At 44.5% G+C, this 25,549-nt stretch overlaps 1 protein-coding gene across 1 annotated transcript in view; it reads right to left on the bottom strand.

Moving 5' to 3' along the window:
• Positions 1 to 7,505: 7,505 nt before the first annotated feature.
• Positions 7,506 to 25,549, bottom strand: part of CHURC1 (churchill domain containing 1) — a 24,341-nt gene continuing 6,297 nt past the window's right edge. Inside the window, exons 3-4 of the mRNA XM_073610834.1 lie at positions 25,419 to 25,489; positions 7,506 to 7,777 (exon numbers count right to left, since the gene is read on the bottom strand). Coding sequence (XP_073466935.1) covers positions 7,685 to 7,777; positions 25,419 to 25,489 — 164 coding nt within the window. The 3' untranslated portion in view covers positions 7,506 to 7,684. The remainder of the gene's footprint in view (positions 7,778 to 25,418; positions 25,490 to 25,549) is intronic.

Raw genomic sequence — 25,549 nt, 5'->3', positions numbered from 1 at the left:
ACAGTTTCGGAGGCCATGGAATGCCCAGGTGGCACAAAACCCCCCCAAATGACCCCATTTTGGAAAGTAGACACCCCAAGCTATTTGCTGAGAGGTATAGTGAGTATTTTGCAGACCTCACTTTTTGTCAAAGTTTTGAAATTTGAAAAAAGAAAAAAAAAAAGTTTTTTCTTGTCTTTCTTCATTTTCAAAAACAAATGAGAGCTGCAAAATACTCACCATGCCTCTCAGCAAATAGCTTGGGGTGTCTACTTTCCAAAATGGGGTCATTTGGGGGGGTTTTGTGCCACCTGGGCATTCCATGGCCTCCGAAACGGTGATAGGCAGTGAAGAGTAAAATCAAAAATTCACGCCCTTAAAAACGCTGAAGGCGGTGATTGGTTTTCGGGGCCCCGTACGCGGCTAGGCTCCCAAAAAGTCCCACACATGTGGTATCCCCATACTCAGGAGAAGCAGCTAAATGTATTTTGGGGTGCAATTCCACATAGGCCCATGGCCTGTGTGAGCAATATATCATTTAGTGACAACTTTGTGCAAAAAAAAAAAAAAAAAAGTGTCACTTTCCCGCAACTTGTGTCAAAATATAAAATATTCCATGGACTTAATATGCCTCTCAGCAAATAGCTTGGGGTGTCTACTTTCCAAAATGGGGTCATTTGGGGGGGGGGGGTTGTGCCACCTGGGCATTCCATGGCCTCCGAAACTGTGATAGGCAGTGAAGAGTGAAATCAAAAATTTACACCCTTAGAAATCCTGAAGGCGGTGATTGGTTTTCGGGGTCCCGTACGCGGCTAGGCTCCCAAAAAGTCCCACACATGTGGTATCCCCGTACTCAGGAGAAGTAGCTGAATGTATTTTGGGGTGCAATTCCACATAGGCCCATGGCCTGTGTGAGCAATATATCATTTAGTGACAACTTTTTGTAAATATTTTTTTTTTTTTTTTGTCATTATTTAATCACTTGGGACAAAAAAAATAAATATTCAATGGGTTCAACATGCCTATCAGCAATTTCCTTGGGGTGTCTACTTTCCAAAATGGGGTCATTTGGGGGGGTTTTGTACTGCCCTGCCATTTTAGCACCTCAAGAAATGACATAGGCAGTCATAAACTAAAAGCTGTGTAAATTCCAGAAAATGTACCCTAGTTTGTAGACGCTATAACTTTTGCGCAAACCAATAAATATACGCTTATTGACATTTTTTTTACCAAAGACATGTGGCCGAATACATTTTGGCCTAAATGTATGACTAAAATTGAGTTTATTGGATTTTTTTTATAACAAAATGTAGAAAATATCATTTTTTTTCAAAATTTTCGGTCTTTTTCCGTTTATAGCGCAAAAAATAAAAACTGCAGAGGTGATCAAATACCATCAAAAGAAAGCTCTATTTGTGGGAAGAAAAGGACGCAAATTTCGTTTGGGTACAGCATTGCATAACCGCGCAATTAGCAGTTAAAGCGACGCAGTGCCAAATTGGAAAAAGACCTCTGGTCCTTAGGCAGCATAATGGTCCGGGGCTCAAGTGGTTAAAACCAAAGGGATCATTTGAAAGGGGGGAAAGGCGTAGCACAAGTGGAAGTTCCATGGTTGTGCCAGCGCATCCAATCCTCTCGCCTGATCTTGCCCGTTTAGTGAATAATAGGCCTTCACCTTTGAATTCTTGTGGGATGTGAACAGGTCTGAGGAGCTCCCCATTTCTCTGTTAATTTTTGGAATACCTCCTTGTTTAGACTCCATTCTGCCTCTAATATCCTTTCTCTGCTTAGAAAGTCGGCTACTAGATTCAGCTCTCCTTTTAAGTGTACAGCTGTTAGGGACTTTAAGTTGTTTTCTGCCCAGGATAGCATCTGAAGGGACAAGGCTAGCAAGACTTTGCTTCTTGTGCCTCCCTGTCTTGTAACATATGCCACTGCTGTGGCATTGTCTGATAGTACTTGAACATGGTGACCCTGGACTATTTTCTCGAAAGCCCATAGTCCTAAGAGAATAGCCCTTAGTTCCCTCCAAATGGAGGATCTCCTGGCTTCCCTGTTCGTCCAATTCCCCTGAGCCATCTGTCCTTCCAGGTGGGCGCCCCAACCCCAGGAACTCGCATCCGTTGTTAATCTCCTCTCCTGGGGAAAACACCAGAGCAGGCCCCCGTCTAAATTGGAGTGACTCCTCCACCACCAGAGCTTCCTCTGAACTCGGAGGGATATTATTATCATTTTTTCTAGGGACTCTCCATAGGACCGATTTTTCAAAATTTTCTGTTGAAGATCCCTTGCATGTAAACGTGCCCACTGTACTGCTGGTATCGATGCAGTAAGGAGCCCCAAGACAGACATCGCTGCCCTGATGGAAATCGGCAGGTTTGTCTGGGTCTTTTTTACAGCATTCTGAAGTTTTACTATCTTTTCCTCGGGGAGGAAGATTCTCTCCTGTAAGGAATCGATAGTGTAACCTAGAAATTTTATTGTCTGCGATGAAATCATGTTTGATTTTTCCTTGTTTATTAACCAACCCAAGCTCTCCAGATGACTCTTTGTCCTTTGCAGATCCTTCTCTAATATGGGCCCTGTTTTGGCAAATAATAGAAGATCGTCTAAATATGGGACAATCAAGATTCCCTCTATTCTGAGAAGGGCTAAGGCCTCTGCCAGAATCTTCGTGAATATCCTCGGAGAGGATGACAGTCCGAAAGGGAGAGCTCTGAATTGAAGATGTATGATAGACCCTTCCATCCTGATTGCAAATCTGAGGTGCTTTTGTGATGCTGGGACTATAGGCACATGGAGATATGCATCCCTCAGGTCTATGGATACCATAAAACAGTTCGGTGTCAGGAGACCCTTTACTGAAAAGATCGTATCCATTTCGAACTTCTTGTACCTGACCGCTCTGTTGAGAATCTTCAGGTTCAGAATTAGTCTGAACTTGCCTAAAGGCTTCTTTACCAGAAATATGTGCGAATAGCACCCCTGTTCCACTTCTTTGGGGGGAACATTTATTATCACCTTTTGCCGAATTCCTGTAGAATTGCAGACATTGTTGTAAGCTTTTCTGAGTCTCTGGGAGCCTGAGTTACATAACACCAAACCGGAGGGGGTTGGGCGAACTCTAGTCCGTAACCCTCTATTATAGTCTTTAGGATAAACGGACTGTCTGTTATCCTCTGCCACTGTGGAAAGAAGGTTTGTAACCTTGCTCCCACAGTCGGAGGACAGTCACTGGCTTTTTGTATTTGGGGTAGGGGGGCGAAATAGTACTCCTGACTTACCCCTGCCTCTCTAAGACCTCCAAGGTCTTTTATATCCTGTCTCCTTTGAGTCTGAGGTTTTCCGAAAAGGACGAAAATTCTTATTGCCCTGAGGAACCACCTTTTTCTTAATGGGAAAGGCCTTTTTCTTGTCCGCCGTTCTTTCAAGTATGGCTTCAAGACCTGGGCCAAAAACCAAATCCCCTTCAAAGGGTAGACCACACAACTTGGTCTTTGAGGCAATATCTCCGGTCCAAGTTTTGACCCAAAGAGCTCTACGAGTTGAGTTAATTAAGGCAGAGGATCTGGCTGACATTCTAATTGATTCAGCTGAAGCGTCTGCTATATATCCTACAGCTTTCTGTAGCACCGGTAGTGTCTCCAAAAGATCTTTACGAGGGGTACCTGCCTCGATATGAGCTTTTAGTTGGTCCAGCCAATGCTCTAAGTTTCTGGCCACCACTGTTGCGGCCATAGCTGGCTTTAAATTTGCTAGGGTGGAATCCCAAGCTTTCTTTAGCAAGGAGTCAGCCCTTTTATCCATGGGATCCTTAAGGATACCCATATCCTCAAACGCAAGGTCGGTGTTTCTCGACACCTGAGAGAAAGCTGCATCCAGCCTTGGTTTTTTGTTCCAGACTTGGGTGCTATCCTCTTCAAAGGGAAACCTGCACTTGAGGGATTTAGAAAAGAAAGGGGCCCTCTCTGGGTCTTTCCATTCCCTCTTTATTGTTTCTGACAGAAACTTATGCACCGGAAACACCCTGTGCTTCACTTCACCCATGCCTTGAAACATTTTGTCATGTAGCGACAACAGGGTTTTATCTTCTGTAATATTTAGAGTAGTGTGGATAGTTTTTAATAGATCATCCACCTCCTCTAGAGATAGTTTATAGCGAGAAGTAGAGGAAGAAGATTCTTTCTCTTCCTCTGCTTCTTCCTCAGATTCTGTAGCCACACTACGCTCCTCCTCTTCAGAGTCACTGCCCCCTCTGTATACAGAGACAGAAGACTGGGAACGAGGTACTGAGCTGCTACTTGCAGCTGGACGCTTGTCAAGATAAGATTTAAATGACTCAAAGGTATCAGCCAAATCTTTTCTGAAAGAGCTCAGCAAATCTTGCTGAGCCACAGGTGTAGTAGGATGGTCTCCTCTTTCACCAAGTCTGCAATGCAACCCTTGCATAACACTTTTGCCCAAGACTCTTTAAGCACATTTTTACAAGATGGGCATTTCTTTTTAACAGAAAAAGAGGAATGCTTGGTCTTTTCTTTTGCCTTCTGAAATACATAAGCAAACAAACCATATTATCCTACAGAAAAACAGTATGCTGAAAAAATGGAGGTGCTAACGCTTTAACCCCTCTACTTAAAATCAGCCAGTAAATCCCCCCACAGATCTACTTCACAACTATTAACACACTTACTTCCTGACTCAAAACACAGGAAGAGTGTTGCAGGCTCTTTAAACAAATTCTAACAAAGAGGGAACTAAAACATGCCTCTAAAGTAAGTTACAGAGACCGCTGTCCCCGCTTACCTGGGCCTGGCTGACTTGTGTGGCTCCTGCTCCTGCCACCGCCGATTGTTCCTCCTCCATGCTGTCAGGATTCACAATGGCGTTTGGTGCCTGTATTTGAAATTTCCCAGTGCGCTCACCGCTGCGAGGGCCGGAAATGACGTTAGCCGTAAGAGGCCGCCCTCTCCTCCTGCGTTCCAGGGGCCGGAACTGGAAGCCGCATTGCGCGAGGTCCCGCCCCCGGCCGTAGTGATGCGCTCGCCACCGGAATCCGGAAGGCTAAGGCTTTGGGGATGAAAAGGAGACGCCGCTCCTCCACAGCCTAGCCGCCGGTCTGAAGGAGCGGGGACCCCCAGCAGCCTGACCCTCGCCGGGTATGAAGAGGGGAGGACGCCGGAGCAACCCCCGCATGTAAGGGAGGAAGCTGGGCTGGCCTGTCAGAAAAAAACAGCATACTGGTATGCCCCCTGCTCTCTCCACCTGGAGAAAGCGCAGCACACCCCTGGCTCCCTGCAGTGCTTCCACCATGGCGGAGGAAACACTACAACTGAGGCCATGGTGGAAGTGTCCAGTCTTTAAAGAAAAAACTGACTGCAGTGTTTCCTGGGAAAAGTGGGTGGAGCTGCGCTCTCTCCAGGTGCTGTCCTGAAAGACGAGAGGAGAAAATTACTTAGAACCCCCAAACATTAGATATTTGTGTAGCAGAGGCCCTAGAGAATAAAATGGTGGGTTTTGAAAAATTTTATGTCGCACTGTGACATTTGAGCAGCAGTTTTTCTAACACAATTTTACACATTAATGCATAAAAGCATTTTAATGAATTTCAATGCACATAAAGACAATACCCAAATTTTTGTTAAAATATAAAAGAGGTGACACTTTTCAAGCCTTTATTGGTTACCAGTTTAGAGTTACACAGGAGGTCTGGTGCTAGAATTAGCAAGCACAGGGGGCGGGGGCACTTTAACCACTTCCCGCCGGGAGGGCGTACATTGACTTCCTCCTGTTTCAGTGGTTATACTGGGTTGATGACTGCACCCACAGGCAGAGATTCCCTGCACTGTAAGAACAATCATAGCGGCAGTTCTTACAGGCGGCGGGAGGGAACATCTCCGGTGCTTCTACCGGCTCGCCCGTGCGATCGACCATTTAATCATCCCTGCCAATGTTAAATGGTTTATCTCATCCATGTAAACTGGTACACTCTGATGGAGACCTAGGGCTTTTGCAAAATAACAGACTTGCTGGCTGGATGACCAGATGAAAATAAGAGAAAGAAAGCCTAAAAAAAGAAAATGAATGCAGCCATCACATCTAAGAATTGGTAAGCTGCTATATAATAAAACATTTGCTTTTGGGTTTAATACCACATTAAGAACACAGATTCCGATTCTTTTGCATAGCAATTTCAAAATGGTTCAATAAATAAACCTTCATCTGGACATATCTTTAGAGATCTGCTTAAAAGAGAAGGGTTTCTTTTTTTTTTTTTTTTTTTTAATTATACTTACCTGTAGGCACCTGGCGGATCCAGACTTCTATCGTCGGGATGACGCGGTGCCTGGACTGACATTGGTGACAAAAAATGTAAAACGGATTGCACTCCTGTGACCCATAGGAGAAGCCCAGCCAAACGAGCTCAGACTGGACTTCTTCTTCAAGTGCCCTAAACCTAGCTGATACAAATCTCATCATTAGCATCAAACTTTCCCACCCTTTTTCACATCTAGAACATCACTTTTAGTAAATCAAGCTCTCATATACACTAATGGAGCAATAGAGGAGTTAAGGAGTCATCTGTTCCCCTGGGACACTCTGCGGTCCAAAAGGTGTGCCGATACCCAAAAGGAAACGTGTCACGCTAGAAATGTGGAGGGTACCACTGCTACTTACAGGAAATGCTAGTTGCCTGGCTGTTATACTGGCCCAAAAACCACAGAGTCTAATGTGAACTGAATTAAAACTAGGAACTTCTAACTTTCTGGATCATCCTATTTGTTCAATGACACAAAGCAATAACGTCAGAGGGTCAGGATGACAGCCAGGCAACTAACATTTTTTAGAACAAGGTCAGCAGAGACAGCCCTCATAATTCTTCTAATACAAATATACTCTACAGTGGAAATTTACTCTCCTAATCAATATTGATTATTTTTTAATCCTCGTGCTGCTAGCATGGAAATTATGTCATACATTCCATGAGTCTTCAGGAGAGGAGGAGGGGTTTTCTCAGCTAAGCACACCATTCTGCATGCATGCCTAAGCTAAGGGCAAATAGATTCCAGGAAGTAAATACTACAGGCATTTTTCAAAATGATTTCTCAACAAAACAAAGCATGGAGACATGGATGGGTGGGCGAGTTTGCTTTGAATACTAAAAATAAATTAAATGGTGTTTTGGTTTGTGGCGCTCAGATGCAGTGAAAATCCACTTTCAGGCTGGGTTCACACTATTGCAAATTGGATGCGTGTTTTCCGCATCCAATTCACAATAGCAGGAGGTTCACGCGTCTCCGCTGCGGCTCCAGTGTGAATTTGCACAGGAGTCCTGTACGTCTTTTGGTCCATTTCAAATCCGAATTCAGCCAAAAATTTGGGCTGAAATCAGACCTGAAACGGTAAACGGGGACGCACCGGACCCCTGCTGTGAGCCACATTGGCATTAGATGTGAACCCAGCCTTTACATTCTATTGCTTTTCTTAGAATACAGAGAACAATGCCAACATATCAAAACCAATAAACACACTGCTAATGACACTTTAATATAAAATTATTATTTGAAGGAAACAACACTGGTTGTAAGTGCATGCTGCACAGTAACATTACTCTTAATGTGTTCAGTTGAAATAACACATTTTACAATGGCAGGAAACATATACATAAGGCAAACAAGTATAAAAAGATTCTGTGGTTAGAATATCGCTAGAAGAGTGGAGCCATCTGTCGCGGGTCATCAGGCAGAACGCTGATGGAGTCCTCTGCTCTCCCACACAGCATACAAAGCATGGTGTACTCCTGAAATCACAGACACAAGAAACACACATCATTGGTGAGAGCAAAGATACCAACAATAAAAAAAACTTTCATGAAGCTTCAGTGTTTGTGTTGGGAAAATGCAAAGTGAGAGCAAAACAGGAATATCATCAAAACTAGCAGACATAAAGTAATTGACTTCAGTATAGCTTATGTGAAGTCTGATTAACAAGCAGACTTCAAACAAAAAGAAATTTTAAAACGGAAGAAAAAAAAAAAAAAGAGGCCACTTACCTTCAAAAAACGTTTTTTTCTAACAGTCATTTGACCACTAAAACTCCAATCCCTCTTCTGTAGGGGAAAGGAAGCGAGTCCTATGATGTAGATGTAACTGTGTTACAATGTTCCCTGAGCATGATCGGGCGAGGGAGCAAGTCAGCCAAACTATGGACTGTGACCTATAACAAAAATTACAGGTGCCGCTCAAGGCTCCACCAGGTCCTCTTGCATGACAAACCACTAGGAATGCCGACAAGGACAGAGCACATTCCTGGTCAAAATATCCAGTGGGGAAAAGAAGTTCTAAGTCACACATCACAGCAAAGCCCAGTAAAATGGTGTATGACAGCCTCAGCCTGGGCTCCAACCAGGCTATGTCCCCCCCCCAACTTATTTCACTCTGCCCCCAGAGATTAATTATGGGGAACATGATTAAGCTCAGTAAAACGCATTGGAGGGCGTGGCCTGGTTGGAGCCTGGGCTGAGGCTGTCATACCCCTCCTTACACAATTTTGCTGTGATGTGCGACTTTTAGGACTTCCTTTCCCTACAAACTAACTATGGAACTACAGGCATACTCCCTGGAATTCATAAAGACTGGTGCACGCAGATTTTGGAAAAGTGTCTCATGCATTCTAAAAGAGGGGAAAAATGCACCAAATTCATATAGCTGTCTAGAACTTGTACTTAAATTTGGCTCATGCTGTGCCACTTTTAGAGACACTTTTGCAAAATCTGTCTGATACAGTCCATACGACAAAAGAGTCGGTTTTAACTAGCTCCACTTTTACATTTGGCACATTCAATGCAACACACTGGGGTTGATTTACTAAAAGTAAATATACTGTGCACTGCAAGTGCAGTTACTCCAGAGCTTAAAACATGCAAAAACAATTTTTAAAAAACAGCATTTTAACTTGCACATGACTGGGATGATAGAAATCAGCAGAGCTTCCCCTCTACTAAGACCTGGAGCAACTGCACTTGCAGTGCACAGTATATTTGCCTTCAGTAAATCAACCCCACTGTAAAAGTGGTGCATTTTAGGTGCACAAGTTGCTGTCACAACCAAAAGTGTTGCAGATGCTTCATGAATTTGCTGCAATTAGGGATGAGCCGAACACCCTCCGGTTCGGTTCGCACCAGAACCTGCGAACGGACCGAAAATTTGCACAAACGTTAGAACCTCATTGACGTCTATGGGACTCGAACGTTCGAAATCAAAAGTGCTCATTTTAAAGGCTAATTTGCATGGTATTTTCCCAAAAAGGATTTGGGGACCCGGGTCCTACCCCAGGGGACATGTATCAATGCAAAAAAAACTTTTAAAAACGGCCCTTTTTCGGGAGCAGTGATTTTAATGATGGTTAAAAGTAAAAAAAAAAAGTGAAATATTCCTTTAAATATCGTACCTGGGGGGTGTCTATAGTATGCCTGTAAAGTGGCGCTTGTTTCCCGTGTTTAGAACAGTCCCTGCACCAAATGTCATTTTTAAAGGAAAAAATCTCATTTAAAACTGCTTGCGGGTTTAATGTAATGTCGGGTCCTGGCAAAATGGATGAAAATCAGTGAGACAAACGGCATGGGTACCCCCCAGTCCATTACCAGGCCCTTTGGGTCTTGTATGGATATTAAGGGGAACCCCGCACCCAAATTAAAATAAGGAAAGGTGTGGGGCCACAAGGCTCTATATACTCTGAACAGCAGTATACAGGCGGTGCAAACAAGACAGGGACTGTAGGTTTGTTGTTAAGTAGAATCTGTTTGTCATTTTGAACGGGTACATTTTTAACGTGTTTAGCTCCAGCCAAAAAATCTTTTTTAAGCTTTTTGGAAAACATAGGGAAGGGTTATCACCCCTGTAACATTTGTTTTGCTGTCTTTCCTCCTCTTTAGAAGATTTCACCTCACTTTTTGTCCCAATGACAAATGTTTTTTGAAAATTTGGGTTTTTTTGTGGAACAAGGATTGGAAAGCATCAGTGGAAAGGAGAAATGTTTTTCCCATATTAACTCTTACAGGAGAGAATTTCCCTACCTAGGGGTAGATTTCATCTCACTTCCTGTTGTCTCCTTCCGTTTGCAAGTAGGAGTCGTTTGTAAGTTAGATGTTTGAAAGTAGGGGCCTGCCCTATATACTCAGCATAAATTTGGCCCTTAGGTGTTGTTGTGGCCACAACAACGTAAGCCCTCACAGGGCCCTGCTGTGAAATATTAGATCAAGAATTGTAATTACATGCCCCTGTTGAACAGGGGCAGAAAAATTGGGCCTTTGGTGGTGGTGGTGGTGGTGCTGGTGCCACAACACTGCAACCCCTCACAGACACTCTAGTTGGAACGCAGGAACGAGCCCTGCTGCAAAGTATTGCATCAAAAATTGTAATTACACGCCCCTGTTAAACAGGGGCAGAAAAATTGGGCCTTAGGCATTGGTGGTGGCGCCCAGAACCAAAAATGTTCTTTCAAGCTATCAGCGTGATGATTGAGGAGGAAGAGGATAATTACTCAGGGATAGTCACTCAGCATCAGCATAGGCAGTCTTTGAAGGGATCTGAGATTTTAAAAAAAATTATTCGGTTACATCAGCATCAGGTGCTTGGTAGCTGGTGGTGATCCAAGACTGATTCATTTTTATGAAGGTCAGTTGTTCGACCGAGTCGGTGGACAGACGCACCCTGTGATCGGTTACAAAGCCTCCAGCAGCACTGAATGTGCGTTCCGAAAGAACGCTGGATGCAGGACAGGCCAGTAGCTCAATTGCATACTGTGGAAGCTCTGGCCAGTGATCCATCCTCAAGACCCAGTAACCCAGAGGATTTTCGGTGGGAAAGGTGTCCAAGTCTGATCTTGCCCCTAGGTATTCCTGCACCATGTAAAACAGACGCTGGCGATGGTTGCTGGAACCGATCATACCTTGGGGCTGCGGACCAAAAAATTGTCTGAACGCATTGGTCAGACGGCCACCTTCTCCACCGCTCCTTCTTTGACTGACCGAAGCCTCAGCAACACGTTGTCCAGAAACAGGAGTTTGTAACCTCCCAGTCTCTGGGAACGCGTTGCACAGACCTTTCTGCAAGGCCTCCCGAAGATGTTTCATCCTCTGCTCCCTCTGCGATGGCAAGATAAGGTCCGCAACCTTACCCTTGTAACGTGGATCAAGGAGGGTTGCCAGCCAGTATTGGTCCTTCTCCTCGATACCACGAATACGAGGATCCTTACGCAGGCTTTGCAGGATCAGGGAGGCCATGCAGCGTAGGTTTGCTGAGGCATTCGGTCCGGAGTCCTCTGGGTCACTAAGGACGACATGGTCCGCAGCCACCTCCTCCCAGCCACGTACAAGTCCATGTGTTTCTTAGGACTGATCCCTTAAAGACTGCTGCTGATGCTGAGTGCCAGGCTCCACCTCCATACTGACACAATCTTCTTCCTCCTCCTCCTCCTCCTCCTCTTCCTGTGTGATTGGCGGGCATGCAGAAACACTGTCTGGATAAAGGGGGCCTTGAGAGCTAAGGAAGTCCTCCTCTTCCTGCCTCTGTTCTGCCTCAAGTGCCCTGTCCATTATTCCACGCAGCGTATGCTCCAACAGGTGGACAAGGGGGACAGTGTCACTGATGCATGCACTGTCACTGCTCACCATCCTCGTGGCCTCCTCAAATGGTGACAGGACAGTGCATGCATCCCTGATCATGGCCCACTGGCGTGGGGAAAAAAAAACAAGCTCCCCTGACCCTGTCCTGGTGCCATAGTCGCACAGGTACTCATTGATGGCCCTCTGCTGCGTGTGCAGCCACTGCAGCATGGCCAACGTTGAGTTCCACCTGGTGGGCATGTCACAGATTAGGCGGTTCTTGGGCAGGTTAAACTCCTTTTGGAGGTCCGTCAGCCGAGCACTGGCATTATATGACCGGCGGAAATGCACACAGACTTTCCTGGCCTGCCTCAGGACATCCTGTAAGCCCAGGTACCTGCCCAAGAACCGCTGCACCACCAAGTTAAGGACGTGAACCAAACAGGGCACATGGGTCATTTGTCCCTGTCGGAGGGCAGAGAGGAGGTTGGTGCCATTGTCGCAAACCACCATTCCTGCCTTAAGTTGGCGTGGCGTCAACCACCTCTGAACCTGCCCCTGCAGAGCTGACAGAACCTCTGCCCCAGTGTGGCTCCTGTCCCCCAAGCACACCAGCTCAAGCACCGCATGGCATCTTTTGGCCTGCGTACTTGCGTAGCCCCTTGAATGGCTACGGAGCACCGCTGGTTCCGAGGACAAAGCACAGGAAGAGGCCATGGAGGAAGAAGAAGAGGAGGGGGTGGAGGAGAGAGGTGTGTCACAATCATTAGCATTTTGGAGGCGTGGTGGCGGAACAACCTCCAACACTACTGCACCTTGTCCTGCATCCTTCCCAGCTGCCAGCAGAGTCACCCAATGCGCCGTGAAACTTAAGTAACGTCCCTGTCCATGCCTGCTGGACCATGAGTCAGCGGTAATATGCACCTTACCGCTGACCGCCCTGTTCAGCGAGGCATGGACACTGCCTTCCACATGCCGGTAGAGAGCCGGAATCGCCTTCCGTGAGAAAAAGTGGCGTTTAGGTACCTGCCACTGAGGAACCGCACATTCCACAAACTCACAGAAGGGGGCAGAGTCTACCAACTGAAAAGGCAGCAGTTGAAGTGCTAGCAATTTTGCCAAGCTAGCATTCAACCGCTGCGCATGTGGATGGCTGGGAGCAAACTTCTTTCGGCGGTGCAGCAGCTGGGGCAGGGAAATTTGCCTGGTACAATCTGACGTCGGTGTACCAAAAGCAGATTGCCCACAAGTACTTGGCTGTGACACACCTAATTCTACACCTTCATTCCTCTCAGTGCAGGTCTCAGAGAGGACTGAAGGTATAGTGGGGTTGGAGATCTCAGCTGATGAGGAGCAAGGAGAGGTCCTCTTTGTTCTTTGCTGTGGGTCTTTTAGATACGCTTGCCAACGAACTGCATGGCAGGTCAACATATGTCTGGTCAAGCATGTGGTACCCAAGCGGGAGATGTTTTGGCCACGCGAGATACGCTTGAGACATATGTTGCAAATAGCAGTGGTGCGATCTGATGCACTCATCTCAAAAAAGGCCCACACCAAAGAACTACTTTTTGAATAACGCGCAGAGACTGCAGCGCCCTGCACATGTGGAGCTTTGGGGTGTGATGCAGTCAATGTGCTGCCCTTAGGCTGGCCCCTGGAGGGCATCCTGCCTCGTTGGTGATGTGCCGCCTCCTCCTCCTCCTCCTCTCTCCTATCAGGCACCCACGTTGAGTCAGTGACCTCATCATCCCCTCCCTCTTCATCACTGGAGCAAACCTGGCAGTATGCTGCAGCAGGGGGAGCATGACTGCCAGATTGCTGTCCTTCTTGGGCACCCCCTCTGTCTGCGCTCATGTTACTGCCTTCATCGAGCTCAGTATCATCATCAGAGCCTTCCAAACGCTGGGCATCCTCCTGGAGCATGTGCCCAACACTGTGGTCAAACAGTTCGAGGGACTCCTCAGGAGGACATGGTGGGGCTAGGGAAGGAGTCACTGATGACATTGAGCCGAGGGAAGAGGCCGCTGCTTTGCCAGACAAAGTACCCTGGGCATGGGTGAGAGAGGATGAGGAGGATGAGGACGGCTTGGTCATCCACTCGACCAAGTCTTCCGCATGTTGTGGCTCAACACGGCCAGCTACCGAAAAAAAGCCCAAGCGTGTCCCACGGCCACATGCTGATGAGGATGCACCGTCTCCATGACCAGCACTAGACACAGAGCCTGCTTGCCCTCTCTTATTGGCTTGTGACTGTCTGCCTCTCCTTTTTGGCCTTCCAGACATACTAATGGCCTGTAGCTGCACTAAGCTGGGATATGTATGTATGTATGTATATATATGTACTGATACTGCAGCTAGCAAAATCAACTGCCTGCCTGTAGTATGAGAACACCACCAACCTTCTACAGGTAACTTTAGCTGAACACTGTGAGGTGGACGCACCCCACTAACTTGTAGGTTTAGCTGAACACTGAGCAGGACGCACCCCACTAACTTGTAGGTTTAGCTGAACACTGTGAGGTGGACGCACCACACTAACTTGTAGGTTTAGCTGAACACTGTGAGCAGGACGCACCCCACTAACTTGTAGGTTTAGCTGAACACTGTGAGCAGGATGCACTGCACTAACTTGTAGGTTTAGCTGAACACTGTGAGCAGGACGCACCGCACTAACTTGAAGGTTTAGCTGAACACTGAGCAGGACGCACCCCACTAACTTTTGTAGGTTTAGCTGAACACTGTGAGCAGGACGCACTGCACTAACTGTAAATAGTCTAGCTGCCTGACTGTGGTACTAATAGGATCAAAAGAACACCAGTAATTTTCTTCAGGTAGCTGTATATACTGTAACAAGACAAGCCTGCCTGTCAGTAAGAAGATAACAGGAACGGATCTAGCTGAACACTGTGAGCAGGACGCACTGCACTAACTGTAAATAGTCTAGCTGCCTGACTGTGGTACTAATAGGATCAAAGGAACACCAGTAATTTTCTTCAGGTAGCTGTAAATACTGTAACAAGACAAGCCTGCCTGTCAGTAGGAAGATAACAAGAACGGATCTAGCTAAACTGAATACAGTATATATATATATATATATATATATATATATATATATATACACACATGCAACACCTGGGATGCATATATATATATATATATATATATATACACACAATACACTGTAAGTGCAGCTAACTGACTGACTGTTCTGCCTAATCTATCTAACTCAAATCAAATGTCACTGTCTGTCTCTCTCTCTCTCTCTCTCTCTCAATGAACGCCGGAACACACACTACACAGGGCCGCCGTGCAGGCAGCCTTATATAGTGTGGGGCGTGTACTAAATCCCCCGAGCCATAATTGGCCAAAGCCTCCTTGGCTTTGGCCAATTATGGCTCTCTGTTCAGGCGGCGCTGTGATTGGCCAAGCATGCGGGTCATAGTGCATGCTTGGCCAATCGTCAGCCAGCAATGCACTGCGATGCCACAGTGAATTATGGGCCGTGACGCGCCACACGAATTTGGCGCGAACGGCCCATATCGTTCGCAATTCGACGAACGATCGAACAGCCGATGTTCGAGTCGAACATGGGTTCGACTCGAACACGAAGCTCATCCCTAGCTGCAATACATTAACAAGAGGGATGAACACCAGAAAAGTGGCGCAGCAGCTTTATTGAATTCCCCCTACTGTGTGAGTGTACGGTGTCCTGTAATTGTGATTAGAAAATAAAGCTGAGCAGATCTGCTTCCGAACCAATTTGTTTGGAAACATGCAGCAGAGAAAGGGGACTGGTAGGAACACCAGGACTTAAGTGTACATTTATTATATATGGAACTAGCCTGTGGATTGTACATTTTAATAGATAGATAGATAGATAGATAGATAGATAGATAGATAGATAGATAGATAGATAGATAGATAGAATTAGTTTGTGCACTATGAGGGAGAGAGAAATGTGGTCTCAATTTTTTTATTGTTAAGGGCTGCTTACACTTTAAAGGTTCTGTGACTTGCTTTTTTAATTTAGCATACGTCAAACACAAGTAAACAACTGTGTTCCATAACATGTAATAAAGCAAGCCTATTGGGAAAATTGAAAGTGTTACTATGAATAGCAGGCACTTACACGTACTTGCATGCCGGATTCGATCCCTGCATAGTGCCATCCTTGACAAAAAAGAACTACCAACTGCCTACTCCCAACCAGTGTACTGCACTACTCGCCCATCCCTTTGGTATTCAGCCTGCAGTAACCAACAGTAAGGTGTAAGGGATGGGAGCTGTAGGGCTAGGGACAGTGATCAGGAACAGGATGGTACTTGTACCCTATATTTCAAGGGTACAGTAAATTAGATGTTGTGTGCAGTAATACGAAGGTGCCTACTTATCCAGAGTAATAAAGACTTCTATTACATACAATACAATTACTCCACACAGGTACACATTAAAGGGAATTGCCACTAAGGACACCTTATCTGTTGAAGACCCGTTTGTGTAGTAAAACAACATGGATTTAGGTCATGGAAGCAAGGTACATAAAAGCCGGGTAGTACTTTACTGGGATCACGAGCAAGATTCATGATTTTACCCAATGTCTGGTTGTGTACAAAGAAGCATCTGGTACATCATTTCGCCTCACTTAAAAGGACTTTTTGAAACATTTAATGGTTAAGATCAGAAAATACAACCAATACGTTTTGTAAAAGTCTTCTTTAGGACTTAAGCAGTCTATATTAATAGAATAACAACAGAATGTAACAAGGGACCTGTATTAAGGCTTCATAAAGACTAGTGTCCAGTGTTTTCAACCAGTGTGAAAATTCAAAATATCATTTAAACTCTGGAAGCAAACAGGTACAGTTGTGCTCATAAGTTTAAATACCCTGGCAGAATTTATGATTTCTTGGCTATTGTTCAGAGAATATTAAGGATAACACAAAAAACTTTTCTTTAACTAATGGTTAGTGTTTGGCTGAAGCCATTATCAATCAACTGTGTTTACTCTTTTTAAATCATAACGACAAACTACTCAAATGTCCCTGATTAAAAGTTTACATACCCCAGTTCTTAATACCGTGTATTGCCCCTTTAACATCAATGACAGCTTGAAGTCTTTTGTGGTATTTGTGGATGAGGCTCTTTATCTTCTCAGACAGTAAAGCTGCCCACTCCTCTTGGCAAAAAGCCTCCAGTTTCTGTAAATTCTTGGGCTGTCTGGCCTGAACTGTACGTTTGAGATCTCCCCAGAATGGCTCAATGTTATTGAGATCAGGAGACTGAGATGGCCACTCCAGAATCTTCACTTTATTCTGCTGTAGCCAATGACAGGTCGACTTGGCCTTGTGTTTTGGATCATTGTCATTTTGGAATGTCCAAGTACGTCTCATGCGCAGCTTCCTGACTGATGAATGAAAATGTTCCTCCAGTATTTTTTGATAACATACTGCATTCACCTTGCCATCAATTTTGACCAAATTTCATGTACTTTTGTAGCTCACACATCCCCAAAACATCAACGATCCTACTGCGAGACCTCTGTTTCACAGTAGGAATGGTGTACCTTTCATCATAGGCCTTGTTGACTCCTCTCCAAATGAAGCGTTTATGGTTGTGGCCAAAAAGCTAAAAAATTTGGTCTCATCACTCCAAATGACTTTGTGCCAGAAGGTTTGAGGCTTGTCTCTGTGCCATTTGGCGTATTGTAGGTGGGATACTTTGTGGCATTTGCGTAGTAATGCCTTTCTTCTGGTAACTCCACCATGCAGCCCATCTTTCTTCAAGTGCCTCCTTATTGTGCATCTTGAAACACATGTTTTCAGAGAGTCCTGTATTTCACCTGAAGTTATTGGTGGGTTTTTCTTTGCATGCCAAACAATTTTCCTGGCAGTTGTGGATGAAATTTTAGTTGGTCTACCTGACCGTGGTTTGGTTTCAACAGAACCCCTCATTTTCCACTTCTTGATTAGAGTTTGAACACTGCTGATTGGCATTCTCAATTCCTTGGATATCTTTTTATATCCCTTTCCTGTTTTATATAGTTCAACTACCTTTTCCTGCAGATCCTTTGACAATTCTTTTGCTTTCCCCATGACTCAGAATCCAGAAACGTCAGTGCAGCACTGGATGAAAGATGCAAGGGGGTCTGTCAGGATTGCAGAAACACATTGACCGTTTATACACACACACACACTAATTACGAACAGATCACAGGTGAGGATGGTTACCTTTAATAGCCATTCAAACCCCTTTGTGTCAACTTGTGTGCAAGTTATCAGGCCAAAATCACCAGGGTATGTAAACTTTTGATCAGGGTCATTTGGGTAGTTTCTATTGCCATTATGATTTAAAAAGAGTAAACACAGTTGATTGATATGTAAACAGTAAAAAAGGGAGGACAGACCATATTGGCCCCATAAAGAATGAGGAAGGACATCTGGTTACAAAGAATGGGGAGATGGCGAAGGTATTGAATTTATTCTTCTCCTCAGTCTTCACGAGTGAATCAGGGGGCTTCAGTAACCAAAACTGCAGTGTTTATCCTCATGACACAACACAGGAAGCACCTACATGGTTAACAGAGGACGGAATTAAAACTAGACTTGAGAAACTTAACATTAATAAATCACCGGGACCAGATGGCTTGCATCCTAGGGTACTTAGGGAACTCAGTCAGGTGATTGCCAGACCGTTGTTCCTAATTTTTACAGACAGTCTATTGACTGGAATGGTACCAGCTGATTGGAGAAAAGCCAATGTAGCACCAATATTTAAAAAGGGCCCAAAAAACATCCCTGGGAATTACAGACCAGTTAGCCTAACATCAATAGTATGTAAACTCTTGGAGGGGATGATAAGGGACTATATACAAGATTTTAGTAATAAGAATGATATCATTAGCAGTAATCAGCATGGATTCATGAAGAATCGTTCTTGCCAAACCAATCTATTAACCTTCTATGAGGAGGTGAGTTGCCATCTAGATAAAGGAAGGCCCGTAGATGTGGTGTATCTGGATTTTGCAAAAGCATCTGACACAGTTCCCCATAAACGTTTACTGTACAAAATAAGGTGCATTGGCATGGACCATAGGGTGAGTACATGGATTGAAAACTGGCTTCAAGGGTGAGTTCAGAGGGTGGTGATAAATGGGGAGTACTCAGAATGGTCAGGGGTGGGTAGTGGGGTTCCCCAGGGTTCTGTGCTGGGACCAATCCTATTTAAATTGTTCATAAACGACCTGGAGGATGGGATAAACAGTTCAATCTCTGTATTTGCAGACGATACTAAGCTAAGCAGGGCAATAACTTCTCCGCAGGATGTGGAAATCTTGCAAAAAGACCTGAACAAATTAATGGGGTGGGCGACTACATGGCAAATGAGGTTCAATGTAGAAAAATGCAAAATAATGCATTTGGGTGGCAAAAATATGAATGTAATCTATACACTGGGGGGAGAACCTCTGGGGGAATCTAGGATGGAAAAGGACCTGGGGGTCCTAGTAGATGATAGGCTCAGCAGTGGCATGCAATGCCAAGCTGCTGCTAATAAAGCAAACAGAATATTGGCATGCATTAAAAGGGGGATCAACTCCAGAGATAAAACGATAATTCTCCCGCTCTACATGACTCTGGTCCGGCCGCACCTGGAGTATGCTGTCCAGTTCTGGGCACCAGTCCTCAGGAGGGATGTACTGGAAATGGAGCGAGTACAAAGAAGGGCAACAAAGCTAATAAAGGGTCTGGAGGATCTTAGTTATGAGGAAAGGTTGCGAGCACTGAACTTATTCTCTCTGGAGAAGAGACGCTTGAGAGGGGATATGATTTCAATTTACAAATACTGTACTGGTGACCCCACAATAGGGATAAAACTTTTTCGCAGAAGAGAGTTTAATAGGACTCGTGGCCACTCATTACAATTAGAAGAAAAGAGGTTTAACCTTAAACTACGTAGAGGGTTCTTTACTGTAAGAGCGGCAAGGATGTGGAATTCCCTTCCACAGGCGGTGGTCTCAGTGGGGAGCATTGATAGCTTCAAGAAACTATTAGATAATCACCTGAATGACCGCAACATACAGGGATATACAATGTAATACTGACACATAATCACACACATAGGTTGGACTTGATGGACTTGTGTCTTTTTTCAACCTCACCTACTATGTAACTATATGATAATAAATGGATTCAGCCAAACACTAACCATGAGTGAAGGAAAAAGTTTTTGTGTTATCATTCATATTCTCTGAAAAATGGCCAATAAATCAAATTCTGCCAGGGTATGTAAACTTATAAACAAAAAACTGTATATACAACAGGTTTCTAGAATCCACACTTAGCACAAAAAGTTTACAGCATAATAAAAACCATACTACAGCTAATTTGTGCCAGTGGTATAAAGTATTACTCTACCCAAAATTACATTTTTAATCTTGAGCAGTGTGGGTGTCTAACAAATGTGTGTAATCTGACAGGGGAATGTCACCTCACCCTTTCCAGTCCAGTGTCACCTTGCTGGCTCTCTGAAAACATGTGTTTCAAGATGCACAATAAGGAGGCACTTGAAGAAAGATGGGCTGCATGGTGGAGTCAGCAGAAGAAAGGCATTACAATATATATTATACATACACACACACACACACACACACACACACACACACACACACACACACACACACAGTGGGGACAGAAAGTATTCAGATCCCCTTAAATTTTTTACTCTTTGTTATATTGCAGCCATTTGCTAAAATCATTTAAGTTCATTTTTTTCCTCATTAATGTACACAGCACCCCATATTGACAGAAAAACACAGAATTGTTGACATTTTTGCAGATTTATTAAAAAAGAAAAAAAATGAAATATCACATGGTCCTAAGTATTCAGACCCTTTGCTCAGTATTTAGTAGAAGCACCCTTTTGATCTAATACAGCCATGAGTCTTTTTGGGAAAGATGCAACAAGTTTTTCACACCTGGATTTGGGGGTCCTCTGCCATTCCTCTTTACAGATCCTCTCCAGTTCTGTCAGGTTGGATGGTAAACGTTGGTGGACAGCCATTTTTAGGTCTCTCCAGAGATGCTCAATTGGGTTTAAGTCAGGGCTCTGGCTGGGTCATTCAAGAACAGTCACAGAGTTGTTGTGAAGTCACTCCTTCGTTATTTTAGCTGTGTGCTTAGGGTCATTGTCTTGTTGGAAGGTAAACCTTCGGCCCAGTCTGAGGTCCTGAGCACTCTGGAGAAGGTTTTCGTCCAGGATATCCCTGTACTTGGCCGCTTTCATCTTTCCCTCGATTGCAACCAGTCGTCCTGTCCCTGCAGCTGAAAAACACCCCCACAGCATTATGCTGCCACCACCATGCTTCACTGTTGGGACTGTATTGGACAGGTGATGAGCAGTGCCAGGTTTTCTCCACACATACCGCTTAGAATTAAGGCCAAAAAGTTCTATCTTGGTCTCATCAGACCAGAGAATCTTATTTCTCACCATCTTGGAGTCCTTCTGTGCCTTGCCACAATTCTGTCTCTGAGCTTCTCAGGCAGTTCCTTTGACCTCATGATTCTCATTTGCTCTGACATGCACTGTGAGCTGTAAGGTCTTATATAGACAGGTGTGTGGCTTTCCTAATCAAGTCCAATCAGTATAATCAAACACAGCTGAAGAATAAATGGACAGCACCAGAGTTAAATATATGAGTGTCACAGCAAAGGGTCTGAATACTTAGGACCATGTGATATTTCAGTTTTTCGTTTTTAATAAATCTGCAAAAATGTCAACAATTCTGTGTTTTTCTGTCAATATGGGCTGCTGTGTGTACATTAATGAGGAAAAAAAATGAACTTAAATGATTTTAGCAAATGGCTGCAATATAACAAAGAGAGAAAAATTTAAGGGGGTCTGAATACTTTCCATCCCCACTGTATTATATATGTATGTGTAATACATAAATATATATATGTGTGTGTAAAATATATAAATAATATACACACACTTTGCAGCTGTAACAGCTTCACCTCTTCTGGGAAGGCTGTTCACAAGGTTTAGGAGTGTGTCTATGGGAATGTTTAGCCATTCTTCCAGAAGCACTTTTGTGATGTTAGGCACCAATGTTGGACGAGAAGGCCTGGTTCGCAGTTTCCCCTCTAATTCATCCCAAGGGTGTTCTATCGGGTTGAGGTCAGGACTCTGTGCAGGCCAGTCAAGTTCCTCCACCACAAAATCGTTCATCCTTATGGACCTTGCTTTGTGCACTGGTCCAAATCATTAGGTGGAGGGGGAGGGGGGTATTATGGTGTGGGGTTGTTTTCTAGGGGTTGGGCTTGGCCCCTTAGTTCCAGTGAAGGGAACTCTTAAGGCGTCAGCATACCAAGACATTTTAGACAATTTCACGCTCCCAACTTTGTGGGAACAGTTTGGGGGATGGTCCCTTCCTGTTCCAGACTGCGAGTCAGGCCTTCTCATCCACATCAGTGCTTGACCTCACAAATGTGCTTCTGGAAGAATGGTCAAACATTCCCATATACATACTCCTAATCCTTGTGGACAGCCTTCCCAGAAGAGCTGAAGCTAATATAGCTGCAATGGGTGGGTCAACTCAATATTTAACCCTACGGAGTAAGACTGGGATGCCATTAAAGTTCATATGCATGTAAAGGCAGGCGTCCCAATACTTTTGTTAATACAGTGTATATATATTTTTAGCCTGTAGCATCGAACGCTGCCACTTTACTCTGTACTATCTGTCCTTATGTCCCCCTGGGTCCTTCATTAGCCATGGCAACCAACCTGCAGAGCCCAGAGATCATCATTACCCTGTCCCCTCCTCCACAAGTGTCAGCTGCCCACAACACAGCAATAGAGAAATATGTGCCTTTGGTTGCCTCAATTTTTATCTCTCTTTGATGCCAGGCCTCACCATGTAAAGGCTAGAATAAGGGCTTTTGGGAGACACCTAAAGTACTTGGCATAGAGATGGATATTTGGATGACAGAAAATGATCAGACCCCAGAATAACCTCGCAGGTGTAGCTCGTATCCTGAAAGCAGAAATCACCCTTGTCACTGTAATCTCAGGGGAAAACCATCTTCCCGATACACCCAGCCCCCATCTTCCTCAGCCCCTGCTGCACCATATAGACATCCACTGACACCATGATTTCCTTATCTTTCTAAATTAGGCTTGATTTGTTTTTACCGTGGCTGAATGGTTAGCGTCTTGCTTTGCAGCTTCAGATCCACGCTCCAAATTCTAATAGAGACAGTATCTGAATAACGCTTGTATATTTGGTAAGAGCATGGCAGGTACCAGATTGTAATCGCTTTCAGGGAAAAGAGACTGACATACAGTGCGTGAAAAGGTATTCATACCCCTTGACATTTTCCACATTTTGTCATATTACAACCAAAAACGTAAATGTATTTTATTGGGATTTTATGTGATAGACCAATACAAGTGGCACATAATTGTGAAGTGAAAGAAAAATGATAAATGGTTTTCAAATCTTTTTACAAAAAAATATCTAAAAAAGTGTGGTGTGCATTTGTATTCAGCCCTTGTGAGTAAATACCAAATTTATCGGCGTATAACACGCACTTTTTCCCCTTAGAATCAAATTGGCGGCTCTCGGCGGCTTTTGGCTTTTCTCGGCGGCTCTCAGCCATTCTCGGCGGCTTTCGCAGTCCCGAGTGAGTCCAAAAGCTGCCGAGAGCGGCCGAAAGCCGCCGAGAATGGCCGAGAGCCGCCGTGAAAGGCGGCGCCATTTTCAAACGACAGATTTATGCAAACGAAGGGCAAGGCTACAGATGGACACTGACAAGGCTGCCATGGGGGACAAGATTACAGATGGACACTGACAAGGCTGCCATGGGGGACAAGATTACAGATGGACACTGACAAGGCTGCCATGGGGGACAAGATTACAGATGGACACTGACAAGGCTGCAATGGGGGACAAGATTACAGATGGACACTGACAAGGCTGCAATGGGGGACAAGGCTACAGATGGACACTGACAAGGCTGCCATGGGGGACAAGATTACAGATGGACACTGACAAGGCTGCCATGGGGGACAAGATTACAGATGGACACTGACAAGGCTGCCATGGGGGACAAGATTACAGATGGACACTGACAAGGCTGCCATGGGGGACAAGATTACAGATGGACACTGACAAGGCTGCCATGGGGGACAAGATTACAGATGGACACTGACAAGGCTGCCATGGGGGACAAGATTACAGATGGACACTGACAAGGCTGCAATGGGGGACAAGGCTACAGATGGACACTGATGAGGCTGCATTGATGGGCATTTAAATGTAAGTTTTTTTCCTTAAAATTCCCTCCTAAACTTGAGGTGCGTGTTATACGTCGGCGCGTGTTATACGCCGATACATACGGTACTTTGTAGAACCACCACTGCAATTACAGCTGCAAATCTTTTTGGGTATGTTTCTATCTACCAGCTTTGCACATCTAGAGAGTGACATTTTTGCCCATTCTTCTTTGCAAAATATCTCAAGCTCTGTCAGATTGGATGGAGAGCGCCTGAACAGCAATTTTCAAGTCTTGCCACAGATTCTCAATTGGATTTAGGTCTGGACTTTGACTGGGCCATTCAAAAACATGAATATGCTTTGATCTAAACCATTCCATTGTAGCTCTGGCTGTATGTTTAGGGTCATTGTCCTGCTGGAAAGTGAACCTCTGTCCCAGTCTGAAGTCTTTTGCAGACTCTAACAGGATTTCTTCTAAGATTGCCCTGCATTTGGCTCCATCCATCTTTTCATCAACTTTGACCAGCTTCCCTGTCCCTTCTGAAGAAAAGCATCCCCACAACTTGATGCTGCCACCACCATGTTTCACGGTGGAGATGGTGTGTTCAGGGTGATGTGCAGTGTTAGTTTGCCGCCACACATAGTATTTTGCTTTTAGGCCAAAAAGTTCAATTTTGGTCTTATCTGACCAGAACACCTTCTTCCACATGTTTGCTGTGTCTCCCACATGGCTTCTTGGAAATGGGACTTCTTATGGCTTTCTTTCAACAATGGCTTTCTTCTTACCACAAAGGCCAGATTTGTGGAGTGCACAACTAATAGTTGTTCTGTGGACAGATTCTCCCACCTGAGCTGTGGATCCCACCTGGCTGCTTCTCTAACTTTCTCCTTGCCCAGCCTGTCAGTTTAGGTGGACGGCCATGTCTTGGTAGGTTTGCAGTTGTACCATACTCTTTCCATTTTCAGATGATGGATTGAACAGTGCTCCATGGGAGGTTCAAAGCTTGGGATATTTTTTTTATAACCTAAACCTGCTTTAAACTTCTCCACAACTTTTACCTGACCTGTCTGTTGTGTTCCTTGGCCTCCATGATGCTGTTTTTTCACTAAGGTTCTCTAACAAACATCTGAGGGCTTCACAGAACAGCTGTATTTATACTGAGATTAAATCACACACACAGGTGGACAGGTGCAGCCATGATGCTTTACTAATTAGGTGATGTCTGAAGGCAATTGGTTCCACTAGATTTTAGTTAGGGGTATCAGAGTAAAGGGGGCTGAATACAAATGCACACCACACTTTTCAGATATTTATTTGTAAAAAAATTTTGAAAACCAGTCATTTTCCTTCCACTTCACAATTATGTGTCACTTTGTGTTGGTCTATCACATAAAATCCCAATAAAATACATTTACGTTTTTGGTTGTAATATGACAAAATGCGGAAAATTTCAAGGGGTATGAATACTTTTTCAAGGCATTGTAGCTGGCTCAATGTGCCATGTAATCTCTGCACCAGGAAATACATAATGGGTAACAATCAACTGAAAAAATACACTGTACCTGGTATTCATCCACCACACTGAAGGTGTACTCGTGCTTTGCAATCACATGGTGACAGTTTTTACACACATCTGAAAAACAAACACATTTTCATATGGACAGTCAACACAAATACATATTACAACTTTAAT

Source organism: Aquarana catesbeiana, linkage group LG13 (genome assembly GCF_042186555.1).
Source record: "Aquarana catesbeiana isolate 2022-GZ linkage group LG13, ASM4218655v1, whole genome shotgun sequence".
In the NCBI taxonomy this organism is placed as follows: domain Eukaryota; kingdom Metazoa; phylum Chordata; class Amphibia; order Anura; family Ranidae; genus Aquarana; species Aquarana catesbeiana.
The sequence above is the reverse complement of the archived record's forward strand: the minus strand, read 5'-3'. Positions and strand labels throughout refer to the sequence as shown.